We start from the raw sequence: 15,313 nt of genomic DNA on the forward strand, positions 1-15,313 counted from the left end.
ACGACACAGAAGTACAACCATGACTTTCTATCTCACGAGTTCTTAGGAAACCGTTTTGAATAAAGCTTGACTTGACATTGTACTTTAACCAGACGCTGAGAACGACCTCGGCGACCCCAGTGTCACTGCCAGTAATGACGTCTGATAATTCCCTGTCCACCCGTTCTCTCGCTTTATTGGTCGTTTCCCCTTAATGCTGTGTTTTGATTGGTTTTATGCACTTTAACACAGTTTCTCTGGAAGGTTCTCCAAGTCTTGTCTCTGCTTTTGAATTAATTTGTCTTTTCTTATGCTTCCCCCTATTTAGTTTATCCCTTTAGCTTGTTTTTTTGTTGTTGTTTTTTTTTTTTTGTAGATTTCTCAGTTAAAAATAAGATTTTGTGAACCTACGAAAAAAAAGGACCGTAAATGTTTTGTAGAGTTTTTAAAAAAGGGAAAAAAAAACGTAACAAAAGACTAAACTTTCAGACCCTTCCAGGGAGACGGAGAGAGTTTAGAGTTGGTATTTTGTCACCATGGCGGCGCCCTCCGACTGCCATGACGACGAGGCGTGACGTAGGTTTTATTTTGTGCGTTTGTCTACGGAGTGTCTGTTTGTGCGACCGTCCTGTGCACACAAACACACGCACCCATGTACACATGTGTAAATACAAGGCGGTGTGATGCCATGTTGTTTGTGTTTCAGTTTTTTGCACGTGTTCTGATTCAGGACAGAATTCAAATAAAAGTTTCCGGCAGTTTATTTTGTTGACGTGTCGTCTCTGGGAGCAGATGATAGAAGTTACTGTGTTCTTAGTTGGCTCCTTTTTTTTTTTTTTTTTAAATAGTTTTTTATATTGAATGGAATTAAAAACAATTTAAAGATGTTGCAAAATAAGTTGAAACCGGGGACATTTCAACCAATTTATATAAGCTACTATTTGTACTTGCTGTCCCACATAATGTGAAATATAGGGCAAATAATAGGCCACTTCATGTTTTGTGGCAAATGGCCAAAATTCGGCAAAATTACGATAGTTGCCAAAACCATGTCCTTTTAAATCTGCAAGACCTTTTCGTCTTTACGTCTAGTACAAATTGACACTTTTTTTTATGTTAGCACGATAAACGTGCTCAGACAAGTTTGTTCATTTACAAAACGTGCAAATGGCCAAATTCAAAATGTCTGACTCCCTGTTGAGTTGAGGACATGGTCCCAGGATTTTTTGTTCGCCTTTTTTCCACCAAGTTTCGTGAAATTTGTTGCACCCCTTTTTATCCCTTTATTTTAAAACATTGTTATTTGCGTGCCAATTTTCGTCCGTTTTCACCAACGTTTAACGCGCCAAAATTAAATTCAAACAATAAATCAAAGACACGAACAAAAGATAAAATCACAGTAAACTTTATGTGCAACAGTCACATTTTTGTAATGTTGCTAATGCTAATATGCTATGCACAATACGTAAACAACAGACAAGACATTATCATCTATTCATGGTAGCACAAGCACTTTAACACTAAAGTTTACACTTTGTGAGCTAACATTAGCAACTTTGACTTGAGCTAACAGGCAGGTCACTTTCTCACTTTCATTGGTCACAAAATAAAAATGGTGGCCCTCACTGATTTTCCTCAAAATCAATCCTGTATTACATCAAATATTACTCAGTTTTTATGTATATAAACATATACATTTATATATGGTTTCACTGCTAATACACGTGTAAAATGTATTTTGTCATATGTTGTTTCAACCATTCAAATATCAAATCAAACTTAAGTCAGTTTTACATTCGCTACCTAGCTAGCTGATAGTTTGTTTTTTTAGCATAATTAATTCTCGGAGTTGAGGATGAGAAAGTGGGAAACGGCTGCAGTAAAATCAAAAGCGATTGATTTTCTTGAATTGGAATTGTAAGTCTAATGGAGAAAAAACAAGGCGAGTGTTGTTTTACAAAGGCAGAGCAAAAATTTTAACCACATTGACACATTGTAGATGATATTTTGGAACTTCGTTTTTTTAATTCAGCTGAATTTAAAAGCCTCTTAGCTATTTAGTTTTTTTAATGCTAAAAGATAGTTAGCTTATTTTTAATGCTAACTTCCTGTTGCACAAAGTGTGTAAAGTATATGTGGAGATGAGGTGTAAGTGGTAAAACCATTTTTGTGCATTTTACAACAAAATCCACATGAAATTTGCGCTAACTGTTCGTATAAAACCAAATACAGTCTTTACTCCCCCCGCCCCCCATTTATTTTGAAATTCTTGTGAATGTTGAATATGTTCATCTTGAATTAAACACCTTTCAAAAGATTCCGGGTGAGTAGAAAAGACAGTTATTGCTACGATGCTAAATATGCTAGTTAGCGTTCAATGGGATACAGCGAACACTGTGCGTTAGCGGTGCAAGGCTAGCTCATCAGGCAGCTGTAGCTAGCCTGATGAGTGCGTTGCAAAAGTGTTTGTTGCGTTTCGTACGGTAAAATGTTGAATGTGGTGTTGCTGCGTTTGTGGCCGCAGAGAAGCAACACGGCAGGTTTTTAAAGGGGAAGATAAATGACACGGAGTGTATATTAGCAGTGAGAACAGCTGGAAATTCCCAGTGAAAATGGAGGAAGCAGTCATGTGTTTTCAAAGCAGCAGGAAGAAGCTCCACATTTCACCAACCTGTGAAAGAGGAAAGAGTTCAAAAGATTTCACACAGTTTTTAAGCGTCTTTGCACGTGTTAAAGGAATTTATGAAATATTTTGGCCGTGTTTCCATCATGTTTCAGTTGGGTTTGGTACAGTACGGTGCGGTTTGGAACGGTAAAGCTCTCAAATCTGTGTTTTATTGACACAGAAATGAGATGTAAACCCAGGGAACCCAATCTCAAAACACCACTGTCGCGTTTTCATGTGTGCACATGCTACAGCGCCACATACAGGTCTAGCATGTGTACTAAAGTGTTTTTTTTTTAATGTTTTTATGACCCGAGTGTGCAAAAAAAACCATAAATACTCTTCTTTTCTCAGAGATGTTTTGGTTTACCATTGTCGACCAGTAAGAATGTCAATGAACTGAACTCACCAGCAGACCTCATTGTGTGAGAGAATCTGGGCTGCGGAGACAGGAGAATGTTGACAAGTGTTTCAGGTACATGCATACATTTGAATTAATTCTCTGCAGCTAAACGAAACACAGTGAGACAGTTGTTTTCACCTCCTGGTTTCCTTAATGGCCTCAGCAAACTTGTGTCTCAGCAGGAAGGCAGCCACAGCCTCAGCCACCTACACACACACAGCAAGAAAGAGAGAGAGAAAACGTGGAAACTGGAACCTCATAATTAATTTTTTATTTAAATGATAAACTATACATAATACTGCTATCTATAGTAGCTTTTACATCTCATCTCATTACATTTCAAGATTATGTTCAACACTTTTTCTCTGTCAGACAGACTTTCCCTGAAGAAAACTAAGATTTGTGCCACTTTGTGAACCACTCATTCTCCTGCCACCAAATTCCATAGAGAAAATCAGTCATTTTAGCCTGTGGGGACACAGGAGCTGCTGGTCTACTGCTGACATTTGAACTTACTGATGGAGGCAGCAGTGGATCAACAAGTCCTTTTGTGCTGTGATGTTAAAATCACTGATTTTGTCTATGGAGTTTGGTGTGGGAGAGTGAACAGTTCGTATGTCATATTATCCTCTTTAAAAAAGTCTGTTTAACAGTGAGATAAAGACGGGAACTTGAATCAGCGTCAGTACCCAGCCCTTTAATAACGTGGAGGCCCAAATTTAAAACCGTAATAATTGGTTTGCTGTACCTTTATGGTCCACCATACACTGTGAGAGTCACTGTACTTGACAGAAGAGTGTTGACTTACTCTCTCTGGTCTGTCCTCTTGCACTGCATGACCACAGGGGGGCAGCACCTGCATCATGAATTTACCTAGACACAAATAGCAAGACAAACACACACACACACACACACCTGCTGTCACTTCCAGAGGAGCTGTTGACTGACAGAAGCAGCTGTCTTTGGAGAGGAGCTGCTGCCTCCAGGCGTGTGTGTGTGTGTGTGCGTGTGTGATATCTTCCACCTCCTCTCTGAGAGTCCCTGTAGAAACCCAGTGTGAACTGAATGTCAGCTATTCCCCCGTATCCCATTTTCTCTACATGTGGCCTTTTGTGTCTCCAGGACTACATTTCCCATAAGCCCCTCTGACATGCACTGTCCATAATTGTGTATGTTCCAATTTCCCCAGAAGCTGGATTTATGGTGGGTTGATATTAGCATCATAGCAAAATTAACTGACAAACAAGCTAATCTAAAAAAAACAAAACAACTACACCTCTGATGCACTGACTGAATTCTAAACTAAGGGCATGAGGATTTTGAATTAGATGACAACTTGGAATTACAACTTCAGAGGGCGCTCCAATACAAATATTTGGCTTGCTACTTAGCAGCTACATGGCTAACAGGCGGTCAGGAAGTAGGTAATATTGGCTAGCTAGCTTACATGTTCACATTTAATCCAAACAATAACATGTTAGCTGAACAGAAGGCTAGCATTCCACTTGCATCAGAAGTCACACGTTGTTACAAGGAATTAAAACTAAAAACAGCATCTTACCTTGCATCTGGCCGATTGTCAGATCTCTGTCCAGTCGGTCGATTCCTGAAGAAAAAGTCAAATATTTGATAAAAAAAAGAAAAGAAGAAACAAACAAAAACAAAAATGGTCACAAAAAGTTCAGAGGTCGTAGGTTACGCACCTGCCAGTAACAGGAGTTTAGGCAGGTTACAGGCCAGGAAGAGGTTGGAGGTTCCTCTAAACCAGCCATCCCAGTACTTCTCTGACTTTGACAGGTCGATACGCCACTTATACACACTCTGACGAAACACAACGTATGTACGTAAACATGTGAGATATAGCAAACCAGAAAGGTTTAAAAAAGGTGGTTTAGGTTTTCTTTAAGTATGGTTTTATGAGGTACTGACTGGTTAAACTCTCTTGGAAACAGATGTCAAAAAAACTGATTTATCTTCTACTAAAGTTGCTGTCTAGATGTTTTAGTCCCTGACCTCTGAGGCAGCGTCTTCTTTGTCGTCTACATAGCTTTGATCGTAGAACTCTTCATTGTGCTCAACGACCACATCGGTGACTGGGCTGGCCTGTTCCAGAGTGTCGGTCTCCTCCACCTCACATCTACCAGAGAGGAAATATTCACAGAGGGTCAGGATGGTTTAGTCTGCTTGTGAGTCTATAATCCAGGCTCTTCTTTACATTAAACCAGGACCTCATTCATGGGATTTACCATTCTAACAGCAATAAAGACTAACCGCTGTGTTGGGTTTAGTTTAGTTCTTTTTCAGTTGCGGGCCAAAACAATTTGATCGTACACTCGACTTGAGCTGACTTTCCTTTAGTTCACACAATCTGCAGATATAGAAATGCTATCATTGTCCAGATCAGCAGGTGGCAGCACTCTGTATTAATCGTGTAAAAAGGGAAAGTAGAATACCAAGTACAACATGTTGCGAGATTACCTTATGATCTGACCAACCACCGAGACTCTGGCCGATTCCAGGTTCCTAATTTGTCCACTCTTGACACTGAAACAAAACAAAAGGTAGAGACACTGCAGTGTGTCAGGCTCTTAAAAAAAACATAGCTCATGTTTGTATAAGACTCAAAGTTAGGGTTGTCTGTGTCCTGAGCACCCCCCTGCACTGAGAATCCGCCTGAAATGCTGAGGCTTGCTCTCAGTGAAAGACAGCCTGTAAACAGACCAGTAGTATGAATTTACTCATCCTCTGAGGACATGACTAGAGTCTTTAAAATCTCACCTCCACTCTATAGCGTGGTCCATGGATTTGAAGGACTTGGGTCTTCCCTTGAGGAAGTTCTGTATGCTGTGATGCGCCTCCATCGCACTGCCTGCAGGAGCAACAAGAGACAAATAAGAACACGTAATTCAAAACCAACAGCTCTTTATTCTCAAATGGTACATTGACTTGTTTTAACACTTGATGGTTTGACTTCTGTTGCTAGAGGTGAGAGACTTGATAGCAAGGGTTGCTTTTGTTGGTAAAGTAACCATGACGTGAAGTTCGCTGTTGTTCAGTCGCTGGTTACGTGTAGCACTATCCTGCGCAATAGATCCATTTGGACAATGTTGAGTTCCTCAACGTTTGCCGAGCAAATTAAAACAATGCATGCCCAGTGGAGTTCAGCTCAAGTTCACACTTCCTCACCTTCCACGACATCTATGGCCACCAGTCCCACCATGGTTGGTAACAGCATGCTACTGGATGTGTGCACGGCAATCGCCCCTCCGACGCCATGACCAATCAAGACGATGGGCGGAGGAGCCGCACCATAGCAGGCTCGAATCACGTTGGCTATATCGCTGGAGGGGGCAGGACAAGAAGTAATGGCCGCTGTTAAAGCAAGTGTTGGTAGAGTGGTAACAGAACAATGTGAGACGAGCTTGAGTTACCTGGACATAGTTTGAGTTGAGAAGTCATCTGATTGGTGGACTTCGGTTGCACCTTAATGAACAACAAGCTCACGTTAAAACCTTGCCAATTGTCTCAAACCTGGAAATATTTCCAGTATTTGGTGGGAATGGGTAATGTGAACCGGGTTTAAGTTAGTTTTAGTTCCTCCAGGTATCAGTAAGTCTCTGGGAAAACTTAAGAATATTTAGAAATTAGGAAATGCTAGCAAACGATAACAAAGGTTCTGACAGAAGGCAGTTACACCTGACATTGTTTTCTTGATACCCATCATTGAAGACAAGCTGGAAATGCTGCAACACTAGCAACCCCACAGAGCACTTCCAATCACAACACGCCCGCTGCTGCTAATGGAACTGCAATGTCCCTTGGTACTGTCCCTTTCATTGGTTTAAACAGAATATCGTGCCCTGTCACAGCTCACCACTACTTTTCTTTGTCTTTAGATGTCCTCAGCACCCATTTATAGACTGTTGTATTAATAAAATATATCGATAAGCATCAGGATCAATAAGCACTACAACAAATTACCAATCACTTTCCTTTTTCATTGGCTCACCGTGACCCCTGAGGTCCATGGCCAGTACCCTGCAGGTCACTCTGCTGGTGATGGCCGTCTGCAACACAGATAAAACACCAGGACATGCTTCAGGATATAGTTATGGCCAATGCTGATCAGTCAATCAAACGGCTAAACACAGATACCCACAGTGAAGACGGCCCAGGACAGGGCCGAGTGTCCTCCTCCATGCAGCAGAACCAGAAGAGGACCTTCACTCCCAGCTTTATAGATCCTGTAGACGTCCCTGCTGTCGGCCGGCCCCACGCTCACGTCCTCCATCTGGTCAAAATATTCTCGCCAGGACACTGGCGAGTAGTCCAGCTTCTGGCCAACCTCACTGGTCGACATGTAGACACAGAGAAACACACGCACACTGTATACCACCTACACAGACTGTCCACTTTGGCAAGAACATGACGATCATTGTTTGTCATTAGCAAAGCAGCTAAATATGCAACAAAATGATTTTCAAAACAAAATAAAACTTTGTTTTAGCTTACCAACTAGCTTACCTAGCGACCAAAAAGCAGCAAAGATGAATCTAAAAGGGTTGTGTCTGCTAGTAAAGCTAACTAGCCAACTAGCTGCTTTTAAATAGTAGACATTTTACAACAGGAAAGTGGAGTTTGAGTTGCTTTGTAAGTCGTTCTTTCTCCCTTCACCAAACTCCATAGAGAAAACCAATAATTTTACATCAGTGCAACACAGGAGTGGTTGATCCATTGCTGCCTCTATTGCTAAGTTCAAATGTGTTATTACGTGACTTCGGTATTTTAAATAGTTGTTTTGGATTTATGTCAGTAAAGCTAATTTACCAAATGAGGCAGCAGTAGACCAGCATGTCCTGTGTCCCCGTGAGCTTAAGTTGCTATTTTTTCCTATGGAGTTTGTTGTAGGTTTACAGAGCATCAAGCCTCCATAGATAGTTCCGGAGTGATGGAGAGGTGACTTACTGCTCAGTATCAAAGTTCTCCTCCCACATGCTGCGTGTCCCAGTGATGGCAGCTTCTCCTCGGTCTGCTGTGTTTGAATGAGTTTTGTGTATGAATATAAATATAAGTGTGTGTCTTCTCTAATGAGCACGGCTCAGCAGAAAGAGGCCAAAAGACGGTGGAGGACGCTGCGGTTGCTGGTGTAAGTACTAAAGGACAATACCCAGTCATCTGTTGTTGTCAGGTGGCATCACTGCCACGGCACCTGATTGGCTGGGACCGGGATGAGAGTTGAGGCGTCAAACCCATCAGTGGCGTCACTGAGTGTGAGATCTGTGGACAAGTTTCTGTTGTCACCACAGAAAACAATCAACACAGGACAGGGTGTGATTCCTGCAAGTGTCAAACGCACGGACACACACACACACACACACACACAACCCTCAGGTGGCAGTGACAGTCACCTATAGTAACCACCATTAGGCCGTTCCCAGTTAGATTAAAAAGGATTTCTAAGAACACGAAAAACTGGGAAATTTTATGCAATGAAAAAATCTAAATATCACAATTTCCTGTCCTTTTGAATAACACATTTGCATGCAACGCCTGGTTTGTTGGTGGAATTACTGGGCTAACTGCTCCTAGCTACTGCACTTTCTTTGACCAATGTAGCAACAATACACTAGTTTGTAGACAAAGCTGTTTCTTTTCTGTCCCCCAAAGAATGAATGTGACAGACTTACTACTATTCTACATGATATCAATAGCCTGTCCAAAGCCATCTCAATCTCAATTGGTGCTTTTCCACAATACAATTATAGCACCACTCGAATCTACTCATTTCTTTTTGCTTTACCATGAGTGATAGTACCTGGTAGTACGCCTCTAGCACAGTTTCCTTTTTTAACGCCATCGGCCAAAACAGCGTCCTTGCCAAACAAAGTCCAATAAATTTTCTGGGATCATTTACGTTTTCTCAATCATTGTTGCTTTAACATGAGCCACATTTCCACCAAGTGGTTGCACTGCAGTTGAACCTTCCACTGTATGGTTCACCCCTATCTGGTTTACATACTAACAAGGTTTAGCTTGTCCATAAAACTGGACGTTCTGGACATGCAGCGCTGATCTGTTGGAAACAGAACTGGGTCGCTAGAGATCCGATGGGTTACAGTAAAAAGATTAAAAAGGTGAGCAACCAGGTACAGAGCTATAACTTTACAACCCTTCAAAATAAGTTGATATTTGCTGTGATTGGCCTGTCCTTGGCTTAGCCATAGGTAAATTCCCCTTAAATGAAAGAAGAAGAACAAAATAAGATCAAGAAAAACAAGTTGAAGATGAGAAACAAAGAAGGAGGAGGAGGAGGTGGAGAGAAAGCAGCTTGATGATGATGTTGGCTGATCCACTCCCCCTCCCTTCTCTATTTATTTATTCATAAATGCCTTTGCTGGTAGAAGAAGACGCATCAGCTGAAGCTTTTCTTCGTCGTCAAACAGAGATGAAGATCTCCTCGCTTTCTCTGAACAGGTACGAACAGAATCAATTAAATGTAATGAGCTAAAATCTGTGTTGATATTACAGTGACTTAATCCTGACACATGGTGTTTCCATAAACACGTTACTGCACTTTCTATGTTCAAGATATTTGCTTTCAAATTCTCAGTTTTTCATGTTAGGGAATAGTTCAAGATATTTAAGTTGCATCAAAAAGATTTTAACCCCTTTAAAGGCTCATCCAATAAATCTGAGATTCAATATTATCTTAAGACTATGTTTTCTGCTTCATCTTGCTCTTAAAGACAAATTTCAATTTCCTGTTGGAAAAGTCTCTCTAACTTTCCCACACCAAACTGATTTTAGCTCATGGGGGCACAGGTGTCACTGAGGTAAATCTGAACAAGAAATAAAAAATCTAAAATAACACATTTGAACTTACTGATGGAGGCAGCAGTGGATCAACAACTCCTGTGTAATGTGATGTAAAATCACAGGTTTTCTTTATGGAATTTGATGTGGGAGAGTGAGTGGCTTACAGACATTTAGTTTCCTGTTAGAGAAGTCTGTCTAACAGTGAGATATAATATTTTTTCTGTCTGATCAGGTGACCTTTACTTGTTTTCTCGTGGACAGTTGCTGTCGTCATGCAAAGCTCTTCAAATGTTCCTAAGCTGGAGAGGGATTTTACCCGATCAGAATCGAACACCAACCAAAAGGCGGTGCCCAAATTTAACCTCAACCTCAGTCTAAATTCACAAAGCAACCCCCACGCAGTCACCAACAACTCCAAGGTGCATGGAGGCGGTAAACCTGGAGCAAAAAAAGGGAGATCAAGAAGTAACCTGACAACTACTGTGACATCACCAGAGGAGAGAGATGACTCGTCACAGAGAAAAACGAAAGCTCTGTGTCGCTCCAAAACACCTGAGGTGTCACTGGCAGGAGGAAGCAGGAGTGATAAAAGGCTCAAATTTACAAACCCGTCAACACTCAGCCTCAAAACATCCAGTCCAAAATCAAGTATGGAGCAAAGTTCAACTGTTGCTAGCCCCAGGGTAATGGAAAGATTAAGAACAGCAGACATCTCAAGTCCCAAAACAGAAGAATCTGCAAACTTCTCAAGTCCCAAACCACAAACAGGATTGACAACTGACATGGCGACAAAGACTACGAACAAATTTACAGTGAGTCTCAAAATGCAAACAAATCGGAGAGAAGATGGCAGAAGAGAAATTAGCCCTGAGACACAAGCACCCAAAACCCTTTACTCTCCTGTTAGCTTGAAAATCCAAGATCAGGAAGGGGATTCCGGTGATTTCAGTCAAACCCCAACAATTACATCAATTTCCCCAAAACCAGACCGAGAAAACATGAATACTGAGTCAGGCATTGACTTACGAACTCCAAGTTCTCAAAGTTCAAGGACAGAATCCGCACCGCTTAGTGCCAAGATCCTCCAACCGGGTCTTGTAAGTCCCAAACTGTCCAAGCAGAGAAAAGCTATTCAGACCAGTACCAGTATGATATCGTCGTCCGATGAGAATCTGGATGAAGAAAACTCAAAAGTTCGATCTGGAACCAATATTGGTTCCAAATCTAGTTCAAGTTCTAAAGCCATGACAGGGAACAAGGACAGGCTGGATTCCAGAGTCACTCTCAGCACCAAAAGCACATCAAGGTCCAGAGAGAGTTTAGATTCTAAAAGTGGTTCTGCTTCCAAAACCAGTTTAGGGTCAAAGGAAGGATTAGATTTTAAACCTGCGTCAGTTTCCAAAACTGGTCTTAATACCAAGTCAAGAATGGGTTTCAGAGATGGCCTGGATACTAACACTTCAGGCTCTGGATCTAAACTAAGTTCAGACTTTAAAGCCAGTCAAAGTTCTAAACCTTGCCTGACCCAATCAACTTCAAGACCTACTCTGATGGCCTCTAGCATAGACGTGGACCTGGTATATAAGTTGCCATCATCCTCAAGACCTGTTGTGTCTCAGTGTAAAGATAACAGCAGTTCAAAACCCAGTTCACATACTGAAGCTGGATCAGAGCCTGGAACAGTTCAGTCTATGCGCTCTACCAGACCTGACTCAGAAAAGAGGTGTCCTGTTCCTGGACTTAATCTTGGGGCTAACCTTGTTGGATCAAGCAAGAAGGTCCAGAGGAGTTCTAGTTCTGTTCCAGGTAATTATCTTCTTTGTACTGTGGCTAATAGTATTTCAAGGAAATCACTTGTAGATGGCGTTTATTCAACTGAGGGCTGTGAATAATAGTCAAGAACAGATTTAACGGGGATGGTCCAATTGTTTTTTTTAAAAAAGATTTTAAAGAACCACCCTGAGAAAATGAGGCTAGAGTTCACGACCAGGTCCAACCTATGGCCTTTCTGTGTGGAGTTTGCATGTTTTCCCTGTCTGTGGGTTTTGTCCAGGTTCTCCAGTTTCCTCCAACAGTCCATAGACATGCAAAGGTTAAATTACCTAAGGTGTGAATGTGAGAGTAAATGGTTGTTGACCCTGCAATGGACTAGTGACCTGTCCAGGGTGTACCCTGCCTTTCATCATATATCAGCTGGGATTGGCTCCAGTAGCCCCACAACCCTCATGCAGAGGATAAAGTGGACAATGAGTGAGTGAATGAATGATTTGACCTTGATAAATTTGATATTGTTCCAGGTCCTGGTGTGATATCAGACTCGTTGACACCTGTGGCCGCTTCCAGCCCAAAAACTAGAACTACTATAATATCAGAGCATGCTGGATCTGCTGCTGTGGACAACAATCCCATTGGTCTAACTCCAGGTCTTGCCTTTGACTCCATCACCAAGACACCAGTTAAAGCAGATGCTCCTGTCAAGGTAGGATGTTTGATGGCATCCCATGGGGGCATGAGAAGGGCAGGTGTAACTGACAAAGCAGGGGGTTTGCCTCAAGAACCCGGAGGGATATCAAGCACTTTGTCAAGTAAACCATTTCACCTGGGAGATGTAAATGCCAGCACTGCTGTGAGCAACGTCCCGTCGTTAAGGGCAATGTGGGGAGCAAGTGAGAGAGAAGAGAGGGAGGGGGGAGAGAAACATGTTCTGGAGAATTCTTCCTCACCCCTCCATGCTCTTCTTCCACTAAGTGCCATGAATGTCAAAGATGCAGGTACAATGACCGACCCCACTGAGAGGCATTACCTGTGGACAGTAGAGCGGAGGGAGGTGGGCGTCCAGGTGAACGAGGACGTCATCATACGCTCAGCTTCCACAAGTCCCGCCCTCCACAGGGAAGCTCCCACCTCCTCCCTGATTTGCTCACCAAGCTGTCAATCAGGTAGTTCAATGGTTCCATCACTGAGCTGCATCCCTGCCGGGCAGCCACCCTTCCAGCACGTCTGCAAGATCGACATTGAAATGAGCAGCCAATCAGTGCTGCCATCAGATGTGACATACAAAGCTAGCTCCCTGCCCACCTGTCTACGTACATTCAGCTTCCAACAAAGCCCCAGCCTCACTCTGGAGACACAAAAGAACCAAGACGTTAGCACAGAAAGCATTTGGGAGGTGCAAACAGAGGAGAAGGAGGAAAAACATGAGGCTGAGAGGCCACAGAAGGTGCTGTGGGATGAGCAGGGGATGACGTGGGAGGTGTACGGTGCCTCGGTGGACCTGGAATCCCTGGGCACAGCAATACAGTTCCACCTGGAGTCCAAAATCCGCGAGCAAGAGAAACACATCAGCACTCTTAGGAAGTCCATCTGCTCTGACAGCAGCCTCCAAGGATGCAAGATGAAGAAGAGTAAGAAGAAGAAGAAGAAGAAGAATGGAGGAGGGATTCTGGGGTGTTGCAGGAGGTCGCACTCTGTGGCGGACTGAGAAGGGAAAGCTCGGATTCCTCTCAAACACACGTTTACACTCAACACATATTTGTTCACATCGTCTGACAATCGACCCAAAGATTGTACCACGCTGCACTCACACGGGGAGGCAATCAAATCAGGTTTAATCTGTTTGCTGCCACATGTTGATAAGAGAGCTGGCCTTCGTTTCTTGGGAATAGTCTTGACATGATTGGATGTGGGACATCCTGAAGTAGGCGTGTCCCGAGCATGTACCCCACAGAGGGAGAGTTGTTGAAGTGGAGCAGAGACGACTGCGGCGCCCACTTATTCTCACACTAAATATTTCATTCACTTCCTTCTTCACTGAACACACCAACACATGAGCAACTGCTGAAACAAGAGCCTCCTCTTTGTTTTCTCCACTGTCCTTTCACATTTGTCACTAATGACTGCACTGGCTTTGTTGCACCAGTGGGGGGCAGTACGTACATGTTGATGACTCACTTGGCATACTTGTGATTCCAGAGGGGGTAGATGACTTTTAGTTTATCCCCTTCATCATAGCCCCTCCCACCACCACCACCACCTCACCCCTCCTCCTCCCCTGTGGGGTAGTCGTGTTGAATAATTCAGTCATGCTCATCACAGGTCTGCTCAGCTATCCTTCTTAGGACTCTGCATTGACTTCCATTCATTTAAACAACATAAACAAAGCCTTTACCCTGACATTAACCATTTAAAATTTCTAGGGGGCGCTGTGGAGCAATTCAGCCATGCACAGTCTTGAGACCCAGACCAGCAGAGAAGGTGTGATACTGTTAAAGATTGTGATTTTCGTGATTATTTGTGCATCCGTTGTCTGCCAAGGACCAAGTACCAGTTTGTTTTCACAAACACCAGAACGGTTTTGCACGGTTGCCATGGTTACACTGTTTCGCAAAATGCCATGATATTCGCCACGCAGTCAACAATGTGTGTTCAGGGATGTCACCAAATTCAAGGTGGATCTGATATTTCCTGTGAGCACAGTGCATGAAATAGTAGGACGCACACAGGATTTACCAGTAACAATAATTAAGGTTCCACTCCAGTATTAACAGAGCTGTGTTATTGTTCAAGTGTAAGGGCAGATCACACTAAATACTTGACATCTGGATTGTTTTTGGGGGATTTTTCAGATTTTTTTTTTTGTAAACAACAAAAAACTGCATACATATTTTCTGGATGTGTTCCAGTAAAGTGAAATAGAAATAATTATCCTCTATTGTTGTTATAGCATTGCTAAAACAATAAATCTAATGGTGGCCTAAGACTTCTGCACAGTACTGTATATATATATACAGTACTGTGCAGAAGTCTTATATATGTATGTATATATATATATATATGTATATATATACACATAATAAATGTATCTCACTGATAAACAACTTATTTTTGTGTTGTTGTATTATTATGTTTAGTTTAGATTCAATTTTGTTGTGAAAGACATGAGGAACGTTCAGACAAACATCTTAGTTTACTGATGTGAAGCAGAGTTTGTTTCACATGAAGTAAGTGACGCAAAGGCAAAGAAGTAAAAAATAAGAATCAACAACTTACGACAACTTATGAACGATGACAGAGTTAATCCTCTGTGAGACACGGAGGAACGAGCGGGAACATTTGCAGGAGAACAAAGAGGAACAGTGGAGGAGGAACACAGGTGACGGTGATCAGACCAACAAGACACAGCAGGAAGTAGCATCAGCTAACATGAGACGGGTACAAAATAAAACAGGAAGTAGAGTCAAACAAAACAGGTGACAAAGTAAGAAAATCTTTTCTCACGAGATGAAAAAACATGTAAAGACATAATTATTTCTATTTCATTTCCAACAGTTTGCAATGAGTTTTATTGTTATTATATATGACAAATGACATTAGATGACACTTTTAACAAATATTCACAAACATTTTAGCCTGAAATTTAGTCATAAAATAGACTTTCTTCACATTTCACA

The 15,313-nt window shown here is 42.1% G+C and overlaps 2 protein-coding genes across 3 annotated transcripts; one reads left to right on the forward strand and one right to left on the reverse strand.

Annotated features, from left to right (window-relative positions):
- Window positions 1-1,368: 1,368 nt before the first annotated feature.
- Window positions 1,369-14,970, reverse strand: LOC122767205 (protein phosphatase methylesterase 1-like). 2 transcript variants are annotated; one of them, XM_044022612.1, is made up of 15 exons: window positions 14,913-14,970; window positions 8,013-8,324; window positions 7,207-7,396; window positions 7,057-7,114; window positions 6,479-6,530; window positions 6,234-6,388; window positions 5,826-5,916; window positions 5,526-5,591; window positions 5,061-5,184; window positions 4,751-4,868; window positions 4,609-4,653; window positions 3,856-3,920; window positions 3,186-3,253; window positions 3,054-3,079; window positions 1,369-2,650 (listed from the first exon to the last, which is right to left on the reverse strand). In XM_044022612.1, the coding sequence occupies exons 2-15, from the start codon at window positions 8,039-8,041 to the stop codon at window positions 2,643-2,645; spliced, it is 1,095 nt and encodes a 364-aa protein (XP_043878547.1). In that variant the 5' UTR covers window positions 8,042-8,324; window positions 14,913-14,970; the 3' UTR covers window positions 1,369-2,642. The 2 variants fall into 2 exon arrangements, with proteins under 2 accessions (XP_043878547.1, XP_043878548.1); XM_044022613.1 differs by lacking the exon at window positions 14,913-14,970 and having other exon boundaries at window positions 3,054-3,084; window positions 8,013-9,309.
- Window positions 9,443-14,389, forward strand: gprin3a (GPRIN family member 3a). The gene is made up of 3 exons (XM_044022593.1): window positions 9,443-9,521; window positions 10,125-11,669; window positions 12,161-14,389. The coding sequence occupies exons 2-3, from the start codon at window positions 10,136-10,138 to the stop codon at window positions 13,342-13,344; spliced, it is 2,718 nt and encodes a 905-aa protein (XP_043878528.1). The 5' UTR covers window positions 9,443-9,521; window positions 10,125-10,135; the 3' UTR covers window positions 13,345-14,389.
- Window positions 14,971-15,313: the final 343 nt, after the last annotated feature.

The sequence above is a fragment of the Solea senegalensis genome, linkage group LG3, assembly GCF_019176455.1.
Source record: "Solea senegalensis isolate Sse05_10M linkage group LG3, IFAPA_SoseM_1, whole genome shotgun sequence".
Taxonomy (NCBI): domain Eukaryota; kingdom Metazoa; phylum Chordata; class Actinopteri; order Pleuronectiformes; family Soleidae; genus Solea; species Solea senegalensis.

Bases quoted from the DNA above. Each gene is read 5' to 3' on its own strand.
- LOC122767205 (XM_044022612.1), bottom strand. From the start codon at position 8,041: ATGTGGGAGGAGAACTTTGATACTGAGCA. The intron at 7,397-8,012 runs GTAAGTCACCTC...CATGTCGACCAG, and splicing joins GAGAACTTTGATACTGAGCA to TGAGGTTGGCCAGAAGCTGG. The intron at 3,080-3,185 runs GTGAAAACAACT...TCCGCAGCCCAG, and splicing joins GCCATTAAGGAAACCAGGAG to ATTCTCTCACACAATGAGGT.
- gprin3a (XM_044022593.1), top strand. From the start codon at position 10,136: ATGCAAAGCTCTTCAAATGTTCCTAAGCTGGAGAGGGATTTTACCCGA. The intron at 11,670-12,160 runs GTAATTATCTTC...ATATTGTTCCAG, and splicing joins GAGTTCTAGTTCTGTTCCAG to GTCCTGGTGTGATATCAGAC.